At 57.9% G+C, this 23,338-nt stretch overlaps 1 protein-coding gene across 4 annotated transcripts in view; it reads right to left on the bottom strand.

Moving 5' to 3' along the window:
• The window catches only part of MYO7A (myosin VIIA), a gene marked incomplete at its 5' end in the record, with an annotated part of 63,398 nt that overhangs the window by 31,440 nt on the left and 8,620 nt on the right, over positions 1-23,338 (bottom strand). For 3 of the 4 annotated variants that reach the window (XM_080817724.1, XM_080817726.1, XM_080817725.1), the window contains 15 exons: positions 660-754; positions 2,743-2,835; positions 3,286-3,444; positions 5,122-5,259; positions 9,997-10,103; positions 12,926-13,061; positions 13,560-13,770; positions 14,703-14,845; positions 15,627-15,746; positions 16,343-16,419; positions 16,868-17,021; positions 18,189-18,302; positions 18,559-18,701; positions 18,782-18,903; positions 19,437-19,621. In XM_080817724.1, the coding sequence (XP_080673850.1) occupies positions 660-754; positions 2,743-2,835; positions 3,286-3,444; positions 5,122-5,259; positions 9,997-10,103; positions 12,926-13,061; positions 13,560-13,770; positions 14,703-14,845; positions 15,627-15,746; positions 16,343-16,419; positions 16,868-17,021; positions 18,189-18,302; positions 18,559-18,701; positions 18,782-18,903; positions 19,437-19,621 (1,997 nt within the window). Of the gene's footprint in view, positions 1-659; positions 755-2,742; positions 2,836-3,285; positions 3,445-5,121; positions 5,260-9,996; positions 10,104-12,925; positions 13,062-13,559; positions 13,771-14,702; positions 14,846-15,626; positions 15,747-16,342; positions 16,420-16,867; positions 17,022-18,188; positions 18,303-18,558; positions 18,702-18,781; positions 18,904-19,436; positions 19,622-20,972; positions 20,991-23,338 lie in introns of all 4 variants that reach the window. The other variant, XM_080817723.1, reaches the window with a different exon arrangement.

The raw sequence follows: 23,338 nt of genomic DNA, 5'->3' as shown, positions 1-23,338 counted from the left end.
TGAACAGTGGAGGAGTGAAGGCTGGGTACGTCTGCGTGGGACAGAGCTGGGGAGCTGGTGTCTGGGTGTGCATGAACGAGCGAGCAGCTGTGGGTGGGGATGAACAGATGGGCAGATGGACTCACGGACAGAATGGAGGGAAGGGTAGATGAACTGAAGGATGATGGACAGACAGACGGTAGAGGGAGGGAGGGAGGGAGGGGCAGGTTGTGGAGTTGTGGAGCCCAGCTCACACTGCAGAGTCAGCCCTGCCCAGCTCTGAGTTGTCCCAGCCATACACGTGCCCCTTACAGGGAACACAGGATATGCTCTGTGAGTCACAAAACCTCAAATTTCCTCTCTGGGAAATTCCATCAGGCATCCGAGACACTGGAGTGTCACCCGGGCGCCTCACGGATCCACGTGTGTGTGCCGGTTTGGAGGGTGTGTTCCATGTCACTGGGCAGATGGGGCCCAGGCAGGGCTGTGTGAGTCACATGTCTGTGGTTGTCAGTGTTTGCACGATCGTGTGTGCACACTACGCACACGTGCGCTTGCTCCTGTGTGTGCACACAAGATGTGTTTATTCCCAGCGTTTGTGCAGGGGACAGAGGCAAGGCCAGCACACACTCACACATCTGCGTGTGGGCCAAGGTGGGGGAGCTGGTCCCGACACACACCTGTCTTTGAACCCCCGGATGACCTTCTGGAGGAGGATGACTCTGTCGGTGATGGCCTTGTCCCGTTCCACCTCCAGTAGCATGTCGTGGTGGTCCTGGAGGGCAGAGCTACTGAGCTGCACCCCCACCCTCCTGGCAGGGCCCCCAGCTCAGCCCCCGGCTGCGGCTGCCCCATGCAGGCCCTCCCTCCCTCCCTTCCCGTGGAGGCCAGGCCAAGAGCTCCCTGCTCTGCTCTGGCCCCATGGGTAGCCTCCCATGGCCATGGGGACAGACCCGGCTGGGGGCCATTTCCCAGAGGCCAGGGTGGGACAAATGGCCCAGGAGGAGCTAATCTGACTAGGCAGGGTCCGAGAGCCCACCACTCACACACTGGCTTCATCCCTATGGCCATCTCTGCCAAAGCCCCACTTTCCTCAACGTCTCTGTCACATGGCTCGCTGACCTGGGCCCTGCCATTTCTCTATCCGTCTCTGTCACTCCTGCTCCGGCCCTCCTTTAGGGACGAAACCCCCCAAAACATAAAGCTGATGGTGACCTTAAAGTGACACCCCTGGTTCCCGGGGTCAAGCCTGGTGTCCCCCCTGGTACCTCCCTGCACAACCCAGGCCCTGCTGACTTCTCTAAACCTCTCCTCCTCACCCCAGTTAGACAAAACCACATCATGTGGTCAAGACAGATGAATGGAAGGTCTCCAGCTGCCAACACCATGCAAAGTGCTGGGGTGGGGACAGGGGCCCTGCCCTGGGGAGATGGAGTCACATTTGTCCAATAATCCCAGACACATCACTGTGGACAGGGCCTAGCGGAGAGGCAGCTGGGCCGAGACTGTCCGAATGAGTGAATGAATGAATGAGAAGTATGTGTCTGGGCTCTCGAAATGACAGCACATTTCTGGAGAGCCCTGGGAGGTGAGAGTGGGGACAAGGATGGTCCTCAGAGCTCTCTGGCACCAGACACCATCCTGCTGCCCCTTTCCTCCCTTCGCCACACAGGCTAGAAGCGCTGCTCTCCACTCCAGGTCAGGGCACTGCCTGGGCCATGGGCTTCTCCCCTCTGGGCCTCTGAAAAGGGTGTGACATTCTTACGTCCCAGGGCCACTGTGAGGACTAAACAAAAGCGCCCCCTCTTCCCCCAGCCAGGCCTGGCACAACAAAGAATGCTCTTTGAAAAGGCTCCAGCGATCTGAGCAGGCAGGGCACAGTGGACATGTTTTTCTGACAAGGACATGAAGGCCCGGGGGGATGAAGGGACTGGCCCATGGCCCCTGAGCCAGGGAAGAATTAGAGGAGCCCAGATTCCCCCCAGCTCTGGTTTGGCTCTTCCCTTCCCTCCTGCAGCTATCCCCAGCTGCCAAGGCCCTGCCCACCCACAGGAGGAAGGAGCCCTGCCTGTCGCCCAGGACAGCGGAAATGGAAATGGAGAAGCAAGCAGGCTGGGAGCTCATACTGTCCCTGCTACAGCTGCCAGGGCCCCGCCAATTCCCAGCAAGCTCTACTCCAAGGCCAAGACACCACATGGCCCAGCTCCCAGCCCTGCCCCCTCCCCAACTGCCTCATCCTGAAGTCCTGCCCCATTGAGCTCCAGGTGCTGCTCAGGGATGGTGTGAATAGGCCCCTGTAGAGGACAGAGGGAGTGGGCCGCATGTGGCCTAGCACAGCCAGGATGAGCCCTGCCTGGCCGGAAATCACAGGAGGGGGCCTTAAGATACACTCAAGAGCCCCCTGCCCCCAAACACATTCCATTTTACAGATGGGAACATGAGGCTCAGAAAGGACCAACAAGTGGCCCAAAATCCCAGGGCAGACAACCAACCACAGGGTTCTCATTGAATCCAGGCCTCCTTGGTGAACCACCTCTGACCCACCCCCAGATCATAGATGCTTTTAAAACCAATTTCCCGTCTCCCACAGAGGAGACCTAACCCCCCATCCCCCCATCACAGACCACGGGGCAGGAAAATCACAAAGGCCCAGCACTGACCGACCTGATGCTCAAGCTTCTTTGCAGAGGCCCCAGGACCCCATTCTCACTGCGACGGGAACTCACACACCCACGAGGCCAACAGAACAGAGGCTACGCTCACCTTCAGGAAGATCTTGGTTTTGCCAATCTGCCAGTCATCGTGGGTGCCCAGCACAGCCTCAGCCATGCGCTGGCATGTCCCCCGAAGGTCATCCTAGGGGGTACATAAGGGAAGGGACAGCCCCACCAGTGAGATAGGCCACCGAGTGTCCCTCCCAAGGTCAAGGGGCAGGACTCTGGCTCCAGCTGTGCATCCCCTGACATGCTATATGTGCCTGGCCAGGTCCTGCCTTCTCTGACCATCAGTTTTCTCCTTAGCTGGGCCAGATGATGGCAAAGTCTTCTCCAAGGCTAACATCCAGGGCCCACTGGGCAGCGCTGGTGTTGCTCACGACCCCACGTGCGTGAAGGCCACGCCAGCTGAGCACGGTGACCCAAGTCCTTGGAAAGACCTCTACTGGCCCGTCCCTGACATCCCCATCCACAGCCGAGGTGGCTGAGCTAATGTCGAGCCCAGCATGCCGGGCCCATGAAAAAACCAGGGCCCTTGCCCAGCCCAGAGCTGGGCCCCTCCCTCCTGCCATCTCTGTCGCCAGCCCTGTACCTGCTTGTAGGCCGGCTTCACCCCAGGCAGGAGCACACGGTAGCGCTCCACAAACTCCACGAAGCTGTAGCGGATGGGGTAGCCCGCCCGGCGGATCCGGATGGTCTCCATCATCCCCGAGTACCGCAGTTGGCGCACGCACAGGAGCCGGTCGAACAGCTGCCGGGCGCAGAGCCACGGGCATCAGCGCTGGTGGCTCCTGGGGGCACTCAGCCCCGCTCGGCCTTTTCCCAGCCACCCGGCAGATGAGGAGCAAGGCAGACTGAACCCTGGGCTGCCGTTCGAGCTTACTTAGCAGCACAAAATGAAACCCTCCTGTGGGACAAACTGCATCTTTGGGGGCACAGAAGAGAAACAGCCTAACTCCCTTTGGGCTACCTTGAGGGGGCTCCTTGGAGGAGGTGGCCTGGGCTCTAACCTGTCAGGAGAAAGGGCACTAGAGGCGGCAGGGGGAACACAGGCAAAGGTGTGGAAGACTGAAGCACAGGGAGCATTGGGGACTTTATGGGGACTGTGGAGGCTAATGCATGACAAGGTCATGGTTGTGCAGGCATTGGGTGCTTATTCAACCCCACAGCAGCTCTTCCGACAACTTCTGGCTGCTGGCAATAAGATGCCTTAAGGAAGAGACAATTGTCCCCATGGGCACAGAGTCAGCAGGTTGTAGAGGGACTGGAGAGGGCTCAGGGGCCAGGCTGGGGGCAGCAGGGAATGACCAGGTCGGAGCTGCATTTGAGACCCACTGGCTCTCACTGCAGTCAAGAGGGGGCTGGAGACCAATGAGAAGGTCCTGCTGCTAAGGCTCAGGCTATAGATGCTGAGGTCTGGGCCCAGGGTAGGTTCTGGAAGCATCTGAGATCAGGAGAGAGGTTGCCCAGCTAGCTTGGCAGGCCCCTGGCCTCCTTCCCCCAGACTTCCTGCCCTAGAAGGGGAGCGAGAATGCTGTGTTACCCTCATGCCCCAGCAGACCCAGTCCTGAGCCCCATGGATGTCCACTCTGGGCAATGTTTTCAGGCTGGAGGCAGGACCAGCACGCAGCTGGCTGGCTTCCGCCACCTGTTTCCTCTCCCTCCAGGCACTTTCTCTGGCCCAGCCCTGGCCTCCCTCCTTCCGTCCCTCCCCAGACCCCTCAGGCCCCAGCTTCCCCCCTGGGCCTCTGGGAAGAGCATAGTGGTAAACAACACCTCCCAGAGCTATGGAAAGAAAGGGCTCAAATGAAGGGTGGCATGGGCTCCCAGCTTCTGGCCTCAAGCTCCTCAGTCTCCGGGTCTGCGGTCACACATCTCAAATGTGGAATTGCAATGGTCTGTCCATCCTTCCCAGGCTGTTAGGAAGGTGGAATGGGGCTGTGGAGAGACTCAGGCCCATGTCGGGCACATAGAAAAGGGCCAATCAATGTTATTCAGCAGAGTCAAAAAAATGAGGGCATCCCCAACAAGTCAGAGGAATCTGGGAAGGCTTCAAGGAGGAGGTGGTGGTTGGCAGGATGGAAGGAGAGGAGGCTTTCAAAGTCAGGGCCACAGCAAGAACCACAGCTGACTCCTATGCCAGGCAGTCTGGATGCATATTGCATGAACGGCCCCCAGGAGCTAAGCCCAGCTAAAAGCGGTAGAGTCAGGATTTGAACCTGCGTGGAGCCCGCTGCAGTCAAGGCTCTTTCTGGGAGACCTGCTACCTCCAGTAAGTCTAAACTGGTTCTATAAGCCCCTCAGGTGCCCTGCCATTCCCCAAAGAGGACAAAGTCTCAGCCCAGCCCTCACCCTGCCGCTTGGCCAGGCGCCCTCCCTGCCCCAGGCTGCGCCCCGGCTGGCTGGACCAGGGACCAAGGCCACTTACCATGGGCTTCTTGAATTCATTGGGCTTGATGCAGCGCACAAAGAAGGGCTGGCAGGCGCCCAGCGTGCGCATCAGCAGCTCCAGAGACCGCTTGAACTGGCTGCTGAGTGTGGGCGAGCGCTTCCTGGTCTCGGCGCCCTGGAGGGACGGACCACAGGGATGGGAGTGGCTGACCTGTGCCCCCAGCCCTCCAGGAAGGGAAGCGGCAGGGGAGGTCAGCAAGCTTCAGGCCTGAGGGAGGGCCACCCCTGGAGAAGCTGGGTAGCAGGGCACTTGGGGTTCTCCTGTGACAGGCTGTCTGGGCTGGCTCTGGGCCCCAGAGGCACTCCAGAGCACCCCCTGGGACCTGGGTCTGGAGGAGCGCTACAAGGGGAGTGGGTCCCCCCACTCCCAGAGTTGCTGGAGGACTCTGGGCAAGGCCCAGCCCCTCTCAGTCTCCATTCCGCCTTGCTGGGAATAAATGAGTAGCCGAACTTGGTCACCTCAGGACACTGAGGTCCTCTCTAGAGATGGGTCAGACAGACCGACATTCAGACCCCGGCCCCACTGCCTCCTAACGGAGTGATCTCACACAGCTCGCTGAACAGCCCTGAGCCTGTTTCCTACGTGGGAACAGTGCCACCTCAGTAGCTGTGACAAGGGCAGTGACGAGGGCTGTGATGAGGGTGAACACAGAGTACATCTCAGTAAACAGCAGCCTGGGAACCCGTTTGTGTGCTGGGGTCGACGGTGGTGCTCTCCGTGCCCTGTCCCTTCCCTGTGGGATTAGCCGATCAGCAGCAGGCTCAGATAAACCTCCTAAGGCACACAGCTGGCCTCCCGCCGGGTGGTCCTGAGGCCCAGAGGCTCTGAGGCCAGCTGGCCAGCCGCTATCTGGGTGAGCTGGCTAGCACCCCCTCCCCTGTTGGGGTCCCCATCTCAGAATGCTGTGAGACGAGGCAGGGGTGCTAGGGGAGGGCCTAGTCCACAAACAGGAAGTAGGGCATCTCAGACCAACCCTGTGAGACTAGACCTAGAAATCAGACTCAATTCCAAAGTATTTTGATGTTGTTATTTCCCTCCCAGCTGCATCTGTGTGAGAATTTATCAGTGAATTTGATTATTATTGTAAGATTTTATATTTTAAATGAGACCTAATTTCATCTGACATCTCTCAGCCCTGCCAGCCAGGCACGCAGGTGTAGAGGTGTGGAGTGTATGGTGGGGTGGGGGCAGCGGCGTGTGACACAGACAGAAGTTAGACCATATGCCCCAGACGGAAATGGAGCTTGCTGGGAAACAGCAAACACTTGCTATTCTGAAACGTGCCCGGCCTCTGTGTGAGTGCAATTTGGCACAGGTTCTAGGATCTCGCCAGGGAAGCTGGGGAGTCTGCAATGGGGTCAGGTGACTGTCAGGTCTCTGACCCCCATGACTGTCCCAGAACCTGACCCAGCTGCAGCACCGGACAACCTGCGACTTGGAGGGGGAGCAGGCCGGAGTGAGCTTCACCCAGCCTGCATTGGAGCCCTTACTCCAAGCACACGCACAGCACAGACACAGACACACACTCCCACACGCAGCACGCCCGCACGCACACACACACCCCGAATGGCACATACACGACACAAACTTTTCTTTGGTTTCTGTGATCACTCAGGAACTACTTCTGTCTGTCTGTCTTCCCTAGGGCCGTGAGCCTGGTGAGGACAGGCAGATCTGCCTTGTTTTCAGTCGTGGCTCAGGCCCTGGCACAACTAACAATCAGCAACGTCCTGTGGAAGTGGCTCCTAGTGTCCACAGGGTCCCAGAAACGTCTGCTTTCCAATTGCTCAGGCCAAACTCTAAGGACTGTCCCCAACTCCTGTTCTTTCATTTCCAACACGTCAAAATTTTTATTGGTTCTACCTCCTGGCTTCTATCCCCCACACTCCACACTTCCCTCTGCTCCTCTATCCACCCAGCAGCCCAGGGAAAGCAGTCAAAACACAAATCCAGAGCTCTCTACCCGCCCCACTCAGAGCCCCTGCGACTGCTCCCAGCTTCCCTCCCATGAGCACCACCGTCCTGGTGAGGCCTGACAGGGTCCTGCGGGATCAGCCTGCTGACCTCCGGTCTCTCCGTGCTTCTAGCCACCCCTGCCTCATGCTCTCCACAGGGCTCCAGGCAGGCCCACAGGCTTTGCATTCGCTGCTCCTCCCCCCTGCAGCGTCCCTCCTCCACAGCCTCTGCTGCCTCCACCACCTCCTTATCTGCTTCCTGTAAGGCCTTTCCTGGGGGCCCCTATTTGACATTGCAAACCTCGGGCATTTTTCCCTCCTCAGTTTCTCTCCATCGTGTCACTCTCTGACATACTATGTATTCTATTTAGTTATCTGCTTACTAGCAATTTCTCCACTCTGCCAGAAGGTAAGCTCCACAAGGACAGAGGCTGTTTTCAGTTCTGCCTACCGCCCTGTCCCCAGAATTTAAGCCGACGTCTGGCATGGAACGGGCACCCCGTTACCCTCTGTGTCTGAGAGCAGGAGTGTGGGAAGGGGAGCTACTCTCACCTCCTGGCCCCCGGGGTTTCTGACTCAGTTGTATTTCACTGAGGGGAATAGTGGTCCTTTCTGATATTCATGGGTTTCTGGGAGAATCTGCAGACATTTGGAAATGGGGTAAAGGCCAGAGTAAAAAGTCCAGAGCTCAGTGTTAAATGACTCCCCAGAGGGGATCTGAGAGGCAGACACCTGAGTGGGACGTGCACGGGGCTGGGGTCATACAGGCAGGACAAGCCACCTGCATAAAGCCTGAGTCAGGGCCTGGGGACATGTGACTGGGGTTAGACATCAATCAGGGGGCTGGATGGCCTGGAAGAACCTCGGTGTTCATGGCCCGGCTGGTCCCTCCAGCAGGACTGGCTGGGGTGGGGCAGAGGGCCACCTCAGGAGGCAGACGCTAGAGTCAAAGGATGGAAATCTGGGGGTTGGAGAGGAGCATAGGACGTGGGTTTGGATCACTGGAAGGAGGTGGTGTGGGTTCCACCCCAAGATAAAGCACTGTCATCAACAAACTGTGACTAAATACTTCACGCTTCACCAGATTTCCACATCCCTCTAACAGAGCTAGCATGCTTCTAGCAGTCCCCAAACCACTTTTCTGAGGACGGGTGGCGCGCACAGAGACAAAGCAGAGGCTTGCAAAGCTTCCCCTTAGCTTCACTTGTATGGGACTTTGGATGAGTTCCCATACCTCCCTGACACAGACCTGGACCAAAGTCCCATGTGTCATGAACGGTGTGACCTTGGGCCCGCACTTTGGGTCTCTCTGGGCCCCAGCTTCCCTGTCTCTAATGTGGCGACAATACTAACTACTTGCAGGGTTGCTGTGAGGAGTGAGGGAGATGAGAAATGGAAGTGGCTAGCTCACAGCCTGGCCCAGGAAAGAAGATACAATCACGATCAAATCCATCACTGCTGTGTTCTAACTCTGTGCTCCAAAACTCCCTCAAGAATTAGCCGTTTCTGAACACCCCAGGGTCTTCAACTTGGACCTCCCCACGGTTCCTCAATAAGTAGGTTCTAGTCCTAGAGTCCAGGGAAAGAAGCCTCAGAATAGGAAAGTACATGGAGAGGTTCCCAGATGTCTCCAGGTGCTTTGAAAGAGAGGAGAGGGGGCAGTAGGAGAAGACGAGCTTCCATGATCTTCTGGGGCTGCCTAAGACCAGGAAGAACAGCTGAGCCTGAGGTGGGGGTGGGCTGGGGACTGGAGGAGAAGAGGAAAGAGTGGGGAAGAGCCCAATGCCAGAGGACATGGGAGACCTGGAGTAGAGTCCTGGCTTGGCCCCTGGCTCATGGGGCATGCTGGGCAAGTCTTGCCTCTTTTTCTAGGACTCAGTTTCCTCCTTTAAGAAATGGAGAGGCTCACAGTTCACACAACTCAAGAAACAAAAAACCACACAAAACCACTCCACAAACCACTCCACAAAAAAACACACTCCAAAAAAAGAAAAAAGAAAAGAAAAAGCCGGCCCTTTCCCCAAGCCTCAGAGCCACGGGGGCGGAAGCCACAGCCTAGCCCCAGGGGCCACTGAGGCATGGCCTGCCATCCGCCGGCCCCAGACAGGGGTCTTTTACCTTCACGGAAGCTGCCGACTGGCGAAGAGTGCCGGATGAATAACCACAGAGAAACTACAACAGGAACCACAGTGCAGGGCCAGATGGGGTTGGGGGCAAGGAGAACGTGGTGGGTCAGAAAACAGACAGCAAAGTCAGGGAGACAGGACAACTCTCGGGGCAGAGGTCTGGGCTCCCAGGGATTTGGGGACGTGCAGGCACCCAGACAGGCACCGAGGGGACAGTGGCTCTGCCCTCCCTGCGAGTCCCTCTGAGCGCCCTTCAGGAAGCCCTGGGACAGGAGGAAAGTATATAATGAAGAGGCATACAATCACGCAGGAGACAAGTTTGCCAGACTACCACTCTAGGGACAAAGGAAATGCTCAGGGTGGGAAATTCTGCAGCCCCGTATGGGGCCCAGGGCTGGGGCGCCCATGTCTGCTGCGTTTGGGTCTCTGAACACCCACATCCATGCACGTCCTCAAGGCCAGGTGTGCCCCCTTCTCCTAGGCTCCCTATGAGCTGCTGGAGGTCCAGCTGGGGGGACCTCCATGGTAAACCATGTCCCGATCAGGCTGTGCTCTGTGACTTCTCCTGGCACCCTTCTCTGGTGCAGCAGGAAGACCAGACGGGAGGACCGTGGAGGCCCCAGGGCCCCATTCTGGATCCACAGCAGAGCGCTGCCCTCACTCTGGGGTCAGAGGAGCCCAGCCGGAGCTGTTGGACAAGGGTGGGCCTAGGCACCGGCCTGGCTTCTGGGGGCCCTTCCTGCCCGATAGAGACCCTGCCCCAACATTACCATGGCGACGTCAGCCTGGAAGATCTGCTTGATGAACTTGTTTCTGGAGGAGTGGACCAGTTGGATGATGTCTCCATGCAGGGTGTCCCGGTTCTTCTCCAGGAAGCCTGGGCAGTGGCAAGAAGCAGTGGGTCACACCTTGAGAGCTCCGGCAGCCTCCACCTGACAACACTCAGCTGCTCCCCAAACCCACAGTGTCTGAGCCCAGAAGACCCTCAAACTTCGCTTAGTTCAACCACATCCACTCCACAGCAGGGGACACAGAGGCCCGGCTTACCCAAGATGATGCAGAGAGTGGGGGACAGAGCTGGCCCTGGAGCTGCACCTCCCTCCCCACACGCACCCCCCCCACCTGTTTAGAGAGAAGGGCTGCTGGCCTCGGCCCCAGGGAGGGCAGGGCTGCCTTCCTTGGGGAGCCACCCAGTGCCTGCAATGCCAGCCTTAGTCTTTTGAATGAAGTCACGGAAGCCCCAGTTAAGTAAGTGTGTCATCTGGGAGAGAACACATGTTGGGCTACACAGCTAAGAGCAATGGCATTTAAAACACCGTGTACTTGAACAGTGTGCTATGTTCTACAAAGTGCCCTCCCAGCACCCTCTATCTGGGGGGTGGGCAGGGATTATCTTCCCCATCCCACAAGGGAGGACACCAATGCTCAGAGAAGCAAGCTGTCTGACACCACACAGCAAGCCATAGGCAGGATTGAGACTTGAACCTAGGACTCCTGGCCCCAGCCCAGGAAGGCTCACTGCATCTCACAGACCCTCAAGAGGCCTGCCAGTCCCAGGGACTGAGGAATTAGGGACTGGTTAATGGGGCGGGCAGGGGGCAGCTCTTGCTAAGGCTAACAGAAGACAGAGTGGCCCAGGGCTGGGGAGGCCTGATGAGGAAAAACACTGCAGAGAAGCAGCACCCTTTCCCCTAGGACTCAGGGTCCAGGCTTGGGGACAGCACAGAGACGTAGCGCTGGTCTGCCCACCTGGCATCTGGGGAGGGGGAGTGACAGAAGGCACCCAGCCGTGGAAGGGTAGCTTTTGGAGCTGGGAAGGAATTGTGGGCTCTAATCAAAAGTCAACAACAGACTCACTCTGGGGCCCTAGGATGGTCCCCCTTCCGGACGTCAGCTTCCTCATGTGTCAGATGGGAGTGACAGTACCCACAATCTCTTGCTTTGCCTCAGATCCCCTAACACCACCTGATTCGTAAATGAAATGCTGGATTAAAACAGTGCTTTGTGAGCCAAGAAATGCTGGCCAAACTGTTTAAAGCAGCTCAAAACTGGCTAGTGACCTTAGACAAGTCATTTCCCTCTCTGAGCCTCTGTTTCAAATCCATGAAGTAGATAAGCCTCATGTTCCCTCCAGATCTAACATTCTATAATTTTATAACTTTGTGCAGAGTCCACTCAGTTTTCCCATCTCTATGCTCAGCAACAGCACGAGGCCAGACACAACCTTCTGTTACTCCTGACAACAGACACATCAGTTTGCCCAAAAGTCCTTCAAACTTAAAGTTGGCTTCCTTCCTTCTAACAGTGAGGTTGGATCTCACAGTCTAACAGCTGGGGAGGGCCGGGCAGGCTTCAGGTCCCATCCCCGAAGCACGGCTCACTGATATACTTGTCAGCCTTCTGGGCGATTCCACAAGGGAGTAGGAAACCAATGGCTCTTTGCTTGTTTGTTTTGAATTTCACTGGCCTTCCACCGCTGGTGAAACTCTCGGAGGCTGAACGTAAGAGCTCAATATAGACACATGTGACAGACGAGGCCCTTCAGACCAGGGTGGTGGGGGCAGAGTTGCAGGGGTGGTCTGCAAGAATTCCAGGTGGGGTGACCCTGACTGTGGGCTGGCCCTCTACTTCACCGCTAGCTTTAAGACGAACCCAACTGCACAGCCCAACCACGTGGACCATGCAGCCCATTCAACGCTCACACTTGGTCTTGGTGTTCAGAGTCTTAGTGGGTTGCGGGGCTGGTTCTAGGCCCGCCTTGGCCCCTAACCGGCAATGTGATGGAAAGACTGTTAACTTTCCCTTTCGAGCCTCAGCTTCCCTCTCTGCAAATAGGAGCACAGAGCCCACCCAAAAGAATGGAAAGCAGGGACTCAAACATATTTGCAAACCCATATTCACAGCAGCTAAAAGGTGGAAACAACCCAAATGTGCATCAAGAGATGAATGAATTTTATATATTAAATGTATATATATACATACATATATGTGGGATTGACACCTGCTACAACACGGAGGAACCGTGAGGACATTATGCTGAGTGAAATAAACCAGACACAAAAAGACGAATGCTGTGCAATCTCACTTAGATGAGGTCTCTCGAGTAGTCAGATATATATAGAGAGAAAATAGGATAGAGGTTACCAGGGACCGGGGGAGAAGGGCAAATTTTTGCTTAATCAGCATCTCATTGGGAACAATGGGTAGGCACTGGAGATGGACTGTGGCACATACCGTGAGCGTATTTAATGCCACTGAATTGTCACCTTAAAAAACTGTTAAAACAGTACATGTTACATTATATACATTTCACCACCATTTATTAAAATCTCTAAAAGAGAGGCACCCAGGGGCGCCAGGGTGGCTCAGTTGGTTAAGTACCTGCCTTCGGCTCAGGTCATGATCCCAGAGTCTTGGGATGGAGTCCCCACACCCCCACCCCACCGCCAGCTGGGCTCCCTACTCAGCGGGGAGTCTGCTTCTCCCTCTCCCTCTGCCCCTCCCCCTGCTCAAGCATGCTTTCTCTTTTATAAATAAAAGAAAATAAAATCTCTAAAAGAAAGAAAGAGCAGCAGACCCAGGGTTTCCTAAGGCCCCTTCTGGCTCTGCTCCAGGCCCCAGCCGGTCCCGGGGAAGGAGCAAGGCGAGGGTAGGAGAGGGCCCAGGCAAAGAGACTCCAGCCCCAGACAGCCGCTGTACCTTGGCTCTCATAGTAGACGACACCTGCAAAGTGGTTGATCCCAAACTGAGTCTCGTGGTTGTTCTTAGGGGGGATGTAGTTGGAGTTCAGCTTGTGCTGGGAGTTCAGCTTATGCAGCATGGTGGTGTCTGTGCCCTGTGGGAACCGATGGCTGTGCTCATCCCCCCTCTGCCCCAGGTCCTCCTGCCTCTGCTGGCCCAGGCCTTTGTGCCCGCTCTTTGGTCTTTCTCAAGAGCTTCCTCCATTTGCACCCCACACAGGAGCTCTCTGGGCCTCCACTTCACCATCTGTTAGGCGGGTGGATTGGAACTACACTACCTTGAGCATTCAGTCCAGTTTAGGAAATCTATTTCCCACAGTGAAAATCATGGGAGCAGTCCCTCCCCCTCTCCGACACCCATCCCAGGTTTGGAACACCTGCTCTGTACCAGCTACGTGCTTAGATCTCCATCATCTGGTCCAGGACCCCGTGGACTGCTGGTGATCCCCAAATGTCAGATGAATGCGCCTGCCCTGGCCTCAGAGCCACCCTGAGAGGCACATATCATTGGTCCCATTTTACAGATGAGGAAAGCAGAGGTTCAGGGTGGAAGGGGGTGTTTTGCACAGGCGTCCAGTAGGGGGCAGGCGCACCTTGGGGAACTTGCTCTCCTCGTCGATGAGGGAGATGATGTTCATGGGCTTGTTGGCGATCATGTCCAGGGCGTCCTGATTGTCGGTAAACTCGATGTGCAGCCAGTCGATGCTCTCCAGGTCATACTCCTCCTGCTCCAGCTTGAACACGTGCCGCACGAAGAACTGCTGCAGGTGCTCGTTGGCGAAGTTGATGCACAGCTGCTCGAAGCTGCAGGGGGCACGGGGGGGGGCGCAGGGGGCGGGCGAGGGGCTGAGCAGGCCTGGGCCCTCTGCCCTGCACGTCCTTGGCCATGCTGTGCTCCCTGCACAGACTCCCCAGCCTCTGAAGCAGGCGGCAGGGCCCAGTCCCCCACCCTGGAGGTACGGAAGGGGACACTGAGCCAGAAGGCGCAAACGGCTGGAACCATTTCCCCGCATGACCAGGCCTGTGAGCCGGCTGACGGGCAGGGGCACCAAATCCCTGTAGAGACCTGGCGGGGTTGGGAGGCTGGAGCCATGACCCTGGGGGGCAGGGGCGGGACATGAAGAGGGATCCAAAGTTGTCAACAGAGGTGAAGGGGGCTGATGAGATTTAGCAAGTGACCTCCTGAGGGCCAGCATCTCTGAGTGACTAACCCAGTGTTCTCCCAGGTGACACTGCACATATCCACTGTGGGTGTTTGGGTGGAGGTGGGGGGCTTGGAGACATCCAGATGTTACAGGAATTGAAGTGAATTGCTAGGAGTCACACAGGTAGGCAGTGGGTGGGGAGGCTGCCCCCAGCCCCGGGATCCATATGGGCCTGCTCCCTCCAGCTGCCCCTGCCACCGCCTCCAAGAACGGCCCTTCAGGGAGTGTGGGATCCCAAGCGTGGCTCAGCCTCATCCGCTTCAAGGCACCTTGCCCCTTGTTCATTGGGGTGTCTATGATGGTGTCAGAGGTTTCTCTCCACCCCCACCCCCAGTGGCCTCAGCTGACCCCAGCAGCGGGAGGTAATGGGCCAGAAGGTAAGTGAGGGAGCCCACCAGGACGACTGGAGGCAAAGTATCTGCAGCCCGGCATAGCGTGCTCACAGCCTGCTGAGTGTGGTTTAAAGCAGAAATGCAACACCTGTTCTATCTGTGGAAGAAAATTCCCGCAGAGCAGAGCCCCTCGTGGTACCTGTTCACAGCAAAGTTCTCGAACCCAAAGATGTCTAGGAGGCCGATGGACCTGCGAGAGCTCTTCACTTCCTGGGAGGGGGGCTTGTAAATGGCCGCGTTGATCTTGTCCACGATCCACACGAAAAGCCGCCCATAGATGCCCTGAGAGGGGGCTGTGTCAGCCCCTGGACCCACACGCCATCCCAAGGAGATGGGCTGGGTTCCTGGGGCCATCACCACCTCACACACCATGTCCCCTGCTGTTTGAACTCCCCTAGTCTTTACTCAAGCTGCTCCCTCTGTCTTGGAGCCCCCTTTCCTGTTTGAACAATTCCTACTCCTCAAAGCTCTGTCAAGAAGCCTTCCCTAACCCTCCTTTGGGCTCCCATCCCTCCATCCACACCTGTCTCCCTATCAGCTCTGAATATTTGGAGGGTCCCAGAACCCAGCACAGAACGCGGCACAGGCAGGGGCTCAATGGCTGGCAAACAAGTGAGCGTGGAAACAGGAAGGGCTGGGGGCCCTCTCCACCTGACCCAGCCCATCTTCAGTGTCTTCTTTGGAAAGACCAGGCCTCCCTGATCCGCTGGGCTGGGAATAGCACAGCAGACTGAGTGCCCAAACACTATGTCCCAGCATGAGGCCCACGGGGCTAGGGAGCAAAGCAGGCAGGGGATGGAAGACCTGAGGGGACCAGAGCTGGCAGGGCTCCCGAGGAGCACGACACTCAGCCCCCTGCAGGAGGAACAGAGCTCGGGAGAAGGCAGCCTCTTGCTCAGGCCACCCGCAGAGCCAGTGGCCAGAGCCTGGACCCAAGGGCAGGCAGGGGTCGTGGCCCAGATGTCCTTCTGTTTGGGTGGACTCCTCCACTCCTGCTTATATGGGCAAGCTAATGCCCCCACCCTGGGCGGAGCAAGCTGGAGCCCCGCCCCGAAGAGCCCACCTTGACGAAGGCGTCTCGCACATCCAGAGCCTGCTCCCTGCTGAGCGGAGTGGACACGGTCTCCCCGCGGGTGATGAGGGTACGGCTGGTCAGGCAGTTCATCAGGGCTGGAGGGTTCACCTGGTGGGGCAACATCCAGGCGTTCACCGGACCCCCGAGGCCCATAGCTCCCTCTGCCCACCCTGGAGAACTCCCTTCCCACTGTCCCCCCAGGCCTTGCTCAGACCAGCTCCTCCACTGAGAATGCCCTACCTCACAGCTGCAGCCTCGGCAGCCACATCCTCCCCAGCCAACACACCACACCACTGCTCTCTTCCTGACGGCCTCCTCACTCCCTGTTACCTGGCCCTCCCAGGACTAGCTCAGACTGGTTTTATTCATCCCAGTTTTCCATCCCAGGGCAGAGCCCAGTGAGGCTTTGCTGAGAGATGGACAGACTGACTCACCCAGGGTCCCCCATGCCCCACACCATCCCCAGGGGCACCAGAGTTAGGGCGGCGAGGCTCCTGGGAGCCAGGCTCTATCCCCTGCCTGAGATCTGTGCCCAGCACAGATCCTGCTCACAGTTAGTTCTCCATGTGGAACTTCTAGAACTCTCCCAAGCAGAGTCCCTGCTTCCAGGTTCCCACATGCCCAGCCCCCTGAACCTGAGTCAAGACTGCCCCTCTGAGAGAAACTGAAGCAGAAGCCATGGGGACAGAAGGCCGGACACTGACCTCCAGCAGGGATGCGGCTGTAGCCAGGGACGGGGAGAAGAGGACCTCGCAGGCATCCAGGTTTTCAAACGTCCGGGCTGTCACAGCCAGGGGGTGCAGGGTTAGGCAAACGAGGGTGGGCACAGGGGAAAGGGGCAGGCTAGGAGGGCCGGGCTCTCGGGGGCCTGCCCTGTCCACAGGGGCCACTGGCACTGTGATTAAGCACTTCTCCGGGTCTGGGTATTTTTGAAAGATGTTCTCCCCATGAGCTATGGGCACCACGAGGTAGGAACCTTGTGTGCCCAGCACCTGGTGCCATGCCCAGCATCCAAGTGGGGACACTGGCCGTTGTGGCCCTTTCCCCCCACACTCCTCCACCCCAGACTCCCAGAGCTCCTGACAGCAGCCCTGGCTCCTACGAAGCAGATTTGCAGCGGCTGGCCCAGAAGCTGAGCCTACTACGCCCCCTCCCTGGCAGCTAGGTGTTGTGCTGCCCTTGAAGCCAGGGCGGGACTGGGGCAGGGGTACACCATCGGGGCCCCTCACCCTCATACTGCAGGTTGCCCAGGTGCAGGATGGCGGCCAGGAGCTTGGAGATTTCCCAGTTCTCCGTGTCGGTGAACATGAGCACCTTCATGGCCGAGCGGATGTTGGCGTACTCCTGGCTGTCCTCCCGGCCCTCGCACGTGATACAGTTACCCTGGCGAGCAGAGATGGGAGAGTGGGACACAGGAGGGTGTCAGTAAGGCCGTGGGGAACCCCAGAGAGGCAGTGGCTGGGCCAAAGGGCCCCCTCTGCCAAGCCAGGCCAGCGTGGGGCGGCAGGTACTGACTTCACCTCGTGAGCACCATGACCTCTCCAGAAAGTCTAGAAAGCTCCTGGTTAGAGCTTTTAAAGGATACACTTCCCACTTCTAAGGACCCCAGGTGCCCCTTCTTCCCCAGACTGAGAGGAGCTGGGTCACTGAGACCTGGCCTGGCCCAGCAGTCACAGCTCACAGGCCCTACTCCATACCGTGCTCACACTGCCCCCCCCAATGGACACTCTCACTCTCGCTCAGGAACTGGAGGCTTCACGATGGGGTGGGGGGGACTTTAGGCAAGCAGGGCACTGACAGGGGCCTGCCCCAGGATGTGTGCCTGTGAGCTGTGTTCACGTGCGCTTGCCCCCTCCAGCTGCAGGAAGTGTCTGGGAAGGCCTGCACACCCACAACACCTACTTCTTTTTTGTCCCACATCCCCCATGTGTCCCTGTGTCCTGGCCCTGCCCCGCCCCAGACAGCCAGGCAGGGATCCTCTCCAGGCCTAAGGAAGCCAGTCCAGAGCCGGCCTGCTGTACCCATGCACCTCCACCCATCTGATGCTGGGTGGCAGCAAGAGCCCTGGGGCCCACGCCTCCTTGGTAGCTAGACAGCAGCAAGAGACTGCCACCAGGGCTCTGTGACCAGTGAGCCCCGAAGCTGAGGCTGCAACAGCCTTTGTCCTCCAATCCTGGGGCGCCTGGCAGAGGCCCTGGTCTTCATGTCCTCAAAGCCCGAACAGCATGTGTGCGTGGGCAGGTCTGTGCACGTGTACACACGGGCACATGTCTACATGCCCCGGGTCTAGGGTGTCTGTGCAGAATTAGGAACACGTGTCTCTGTGATGACGATTCATCTAGATGCATGTGCCCCTGGAAATATGCCCAAGCGGGGGCCATACAAGCCCACATACAAGCCCAGAGTGGGCTGAGGCAGGTCAGGGGACAGGGAGAGCCCACACAGAGGAACCCGCCCACCAGGCTGGGAGCTGGGGAGCAGCTGGGGTTGCTGGCCATGACCTTGCTGGGACTGGTGTCCCCTTCCCTAGGTGCCCCACCTGGGCCTCACCATAGCCAAGTAGTTATAGTCCGTGGCCTGGCCCAGGCCCAGCTTCTTCTTCTGATCCGCGCTCATGCCCTCCAGCATGCAATAGAACACATGGTAATTTCGTTCATCGGGGGCCTGCAAAGGCAAGTACGAGGTGTTGGGGGGTGGAGGTGGGGAGGCATCAGAAACCGGTCAGGTTGAAACACAGTTTACTATTTTAACAAGTGACAAAATAGTGACCAAAAAAGCCCCTGTGGGCGGCTTCGTGGTGGGAATTCAGGCACCACGAGGAGCGGGCAGCGGCCTGGCCCGATCCACACCGTGTGGTATCCCCACTGCCCCGAGGCTGGGGCTTCAGGGCAGGGCCAGCTCTGCCCTGGTCTTGGCCCACCTGGCGACAGACACGGGACTTCTCCAGCAGGTACTGCTCGATCTTGGCGCCCTCGATGGCACCCCGCTTGTTGAAGTGGATGTCGATGTACTTTCCGAAGCGGCTCGAGTTGTCATTGCGGATGGTCTTGGCGTTCCCAAACGCTTCGGGGTGGGGAGAGGGTCATGGGCAAGGTCAGCACACGCCCAGCCCCCCAGCCCCACTCTGCGGGCCCTGGCCCTACCTTCCAAGATGGGGGTGGCTTCCAGCACCTGCTGCTCAATCCAGGAGTGCTGCCCGCTGATGGCCGCCAGGAACTGTAGGATCAGCTTGGTGCTCTCGGTCTTCCCTGCCCCAGACTCCCCGCTGCAGAGCAGATCCGGAGAGAGGCAGGGCCCATCACGGTCTGCGGGGGCCTCTCCCTACAGGGCTTCAGCCCACGCTGCTTCCCCCACCTATGCCTCCCCACTCCCCAGTCTATAAAATAGGCTGACAGTATGGACCTTTCAGGGATGAGAAAGGCTCCAGGAACTCGGGGCTCTGCCACGGCCAAAGGTACTTTCCTTGTCCTTCATTTAGACACATACACACACACACGCCCTGCTCCATCCACATCTGCCATGGAGCATGACATAGACTGATGCTAGATCAATGCTTTGTCCTGTTACCCTCTGCCCAAGAGAGAACAGGGGCCCAAAATGTCACCTGACTCTAACTTAACAGGAATCAGTAATAAACAATGTTGGCCTCAAAAGCTAACAAGAACTTTGGCAGCATTAATAGAGATGTAAGACATGGGAAAGGGAGGGGATTCTCTACATGATGAAGCATTAGCAGGAGCACAAAGCTGGAGCTCTGGGGCTAAGCCTGGAGCCCCAATCCGGTGCCGGGCCGCCCACCTGATGATACAGCATTGGTCACGGCTGTTGCGCTTCATGTTGAAATAGCAATTATCAGCAATGGCAAATATGTGGGGGGGCATCTCCCCAATCTTCTTGTTGGTATACTGGCGGATATGCTCTGGTGAGTAGATGGAGAGCAGCTGGTAGGGGTTCACAGCCACCAGGATGGAGCCTGTGTACGTCTGCGGGCACAAAGGGATGAGGAAATTGCCACTTCCCATGGGGGAGGCTCGAACTCTAGAAAGTTCTCAGGCTCCACCCTGCTCCATTCCTCTGGAAGGCACAGCCCTGGCTTTGGAGTCACATGGACCTGGAGTCAGAATCCTGCCTCTCTGCGAGCTGGGGGAGGGGTCTGCAAACTAGCATTGGGTCTGGGTCGGAGTAGGTACTCAGTGAGGTTTGATGAAGGGAGGAAGGAAGTGGGAAGAGGAAGAGGGTCTCTAAGCCTCCATTTCCTTACCTTTATCTGTAAAATGGGCATAATGTAACTGTTTCTAAAAATGAGGAGATGGTGGATTTTAAAAGTCATGAAAGTCATAGCTCACCGTAGGTACTCCTGCAATGTTAGTTCCCACCTTTGCCTCTAAGCCCTGCATCCCGGAGGTTTAGAGTAACATTCATAAACTGGACCATGCCCGAGCAGAGGCTGGGTTGGTTCAGGGGGAGTGGAACGAAGCCACAGCATGCTGAAGGGGCTGGGGGATGTGGTCTGGGGGCTGGGCAGGCCCCAGTCTCTGCAGCAAGGCCCCACGGTGGAGGGATCCCTGTGTTCTGGGGGACAGGGCACCTCCAGCTATCCTGGCTAGCACAGGTGGGGGGCCCAGTGCACCTAAGATAAACTTCTAGGGGCCTTTCTGTTCTTGGGCTCCTATGTTGATGCATGAGGTTTCCTGCTGTAAGCCTGGGGCCTTGCCACACAGGGGCCAACACGGTCTGGGTCTCTTGCCACCAGGGCAGAATAAGGTACCCAGGGGTTACTGCTCCCTCCCCACCCCAGCTTGAAAAGGTCAGGTGCAGCGTATAATTGGTGATGGATGGATGGACATCTGGGCCTGGAGAGGCTGAAAAAAGATGTAACCACACAGAGGAAGTAACAACCGGGTCACGGCCTCCCGCCAAGGCCATATAGCATCACCCCAGAACCAAGCCATACCCAGCAGCCTCAGCCCAAGGTGGCCATGCTGGGCAAGTGCGTCTGCCAGCACCACATTCCAGGGGAAAGGCCCAAACCAGGGTCGGCTGTGGCCATGCAAAGCAGACTCGGGCTCGGCAGCCCAGACCTGAGTTCCAGTCCTGGCTCTGGCCGCCTCTCCATTTACCACCCTGCTCTGGGCCCCGGGGGACGCTCCTCTGCCAACCGGGCTCTCCCTCCAAGCAGCCCAAGCCAGGAGCTGCTATGCCTGCCGGTGCCGACCTCCTGAGTGAGTGCAAGAGCTCAGGCAGGGAAAGGTGGGGCAGGACGAGAACGCAGGCTGCAGGGGGCTGCCAGGCCAAGCGCGTCCTAAGAGCCGGAGCCGGCTCTGCCTTACTCACCCGCCCTCCACAATGGGTCTGAGGTTGGAAAGCAAGGAACAGGAGAGAGAGCTGGTCAGTAGGGAATGGGACGCAAGGAGCTTCTCCACCAAGAACACCCCACACAGTTCGGGGCTGGGCTCACGTCTCAGATCAGAAGCCACGAACCGCCAGCCCCAGGGCACCTCAGCCCTGTGACCTACAGCTCAGCCCTGCCTGGCTGTGGGAACCAGATGGCCCCCATCCCCAAGGGAGGGAGTTAGCCCCAAAGAACATCTTTTCTGTGAATCATTTTTCTTGTCTATACCTCAGTTTGCTCATCTGTAAAAGGGGGATGGTTAGCACATCCCCCCTAACCCTCCACCCCGAGGTTATTTGAAAACTAAAGGGCATAACCTTTGGCATGTGCCTGGTTACAGAGCAGCTGTGCTTCCATGCCACCTTCCTTAATAAAGTGACACCAAACCACCTGGTCTGTGATCACGATGGGGCGTGAGGTCAGCCTCCACACAGTCATTCAAGGACCCTCCACTGAGACTCATGGGGAGGCCAACAGCCACATCATGGGGGCCAGGGAGGAAAAGCCTGGGTCTGTGGGAGGCAGCAGATTCCTCTGGTGGGGAAGATGGGGGTGGAGGGAGAGGGGGAGTGAAGCCTGGTCCGTGAGAATCAAGCACAGAGGCGTGAAAGGGCATGGCATTTGGAAGGTCTTTTGGAGAAAGGTCACTTTGGCAGCTGTGAGAGGATGAATGGTTGTCCCGGAGGCTGGAGGTAGAGACACCATTTCAGGCCTAATGAGCCAGTCAACGGAGGTGGCCAGAGCCAGACAGGGGTGGCCTGGGAGCAGGCCCGGCAGCCACATGCAGGCCCAGGCAGTGCCGGAGAGGAGGCACCGATAAAAACGGGGAGAAGCCTTCCTGGGGTGGGGCCCGGACCCTCCTCTCCCCTGCAGAGCTTCCAGGGCTCCCCTATAGCACCAGGTCCCCCTCCTGGATGTCCCCCGTTCTGCTCACCCACCTGTCCAGACCAGACCGCACCCTACCCACCAGCACTGCTCCTTCTCACACTGCCCAACTTGGCCAACAGAGTCCCCCGTCCTTCACCCAGGGTGGCACCCAGGAAGCCCTTCTCTGCCTCCCTCTCCTTCATCCCAGACTGCCTCTCTCGGGTGGCACAGCCAGGCCTCAGGCCCTGGGCACCATGGGCTCTCACAGACTGCCGCAGGCGCACCCTGCCGTCCACACTTTACTCGGAGCCAGGGCCAGCTTTTCAAGAATGGGACTGTGTCATCCCCTGCTGAAAACCCTCAAGTGGTTTCCCATGCCTACAGGACACGAGATGCCAGGGCGCTGGTCCTCACCAGCGGCATCCCACAGCCAGGAGGCCCCGTCTGCATTAACCCTTCAGCTAACAGCACCAAACTCCCCCCCCCCCGCCCCCTCTCCCAGCTAACTCCCGCAGTCCACACAGAGATGATCACCCCACAGGAAGCCAGGCAACCTCCTATGTGATCTGCATGGCCCCTGTCCCTCGGCTCCCCGACTCCTCTATAATTCGGGTTCAAGGCCTCCACCCTCTAGCCATACTGTCCTCCCTACCCAGACCCAGCCACGTGCACGGCACATACAACAGGCGAATGTTTCTGCATGATTGAAAGAATGACTAGCAGGTGGAGAAGAAATGGAGTGGACAGCTAATTGCTGCTCATAGGAAAGGGCAGAGAAGGGAGCTGAGGGGACAATTTGTCAGCGACACACAGCCTGTCCTCCTCAGAAGGATGCTGGGAGGAGTTACATGGTCCTTTCCAGATGGGAGAACTCAGCCTCTGGGAAGCAGAGGAACTCCAAGATCACATACTAGAGAAGCACAGAGCTAAATGGGGGCGGGGGGACTGCTGGCACCCAAGCCTAGGTCTTACCTAGGGCTGCGCTGATCTGAACCCCAGGAATACACCTGGGGAACTGTAGAGGTAGCAATGGGGGAGTGAAGAAGGGAGGGGCTTGGCCACCGCGGGCAACAAGACCCAGGCCCATCCTACCCCTGTCTGTCCCCCAAGGCTCTTGGCAAGGCTCCCTGAACCCCTCCAGGCGCCTCTCTCTCTCTCTCTCTCTCTCTCTCTCTCTCGGGCCTATGGCCAACAGGGGGTTAATGCCCAGCTGCCCAGAACAGGCCTCCTGCTCTAGCCTCCAGGAAGAAAGTCTGCCTTTGGGGCCATAGGCTGGGAGGAGGAGAGATAAGGGCTATTCCCAAGCCAAGGACACAGCACACGTGGTGCCTAGGGGCCCCAAGTCCCCAGGCGGAGTTCTGAGGACCTCTCTGGAGCCAGAGACGCATTCCAAGAGATGTGACAGGAATGGCTCCACCTCTTCCAGGAAGTCCCCAGGCCT

This window comes from Martes martes, assembly GCF_963455335.1.
Source record: "Martes martes genome assembly, chromosome: 10".
Taxonomy (NCBI): domain Eukaryota; kingdom Metazoa; phylum Chordata; class Mammalia; order Carnivora; family Mustelidae; genus Martes; species Martes martes.
This window is presented reverse-complemented; position numbering and strand designations above follow the sequence as displayed.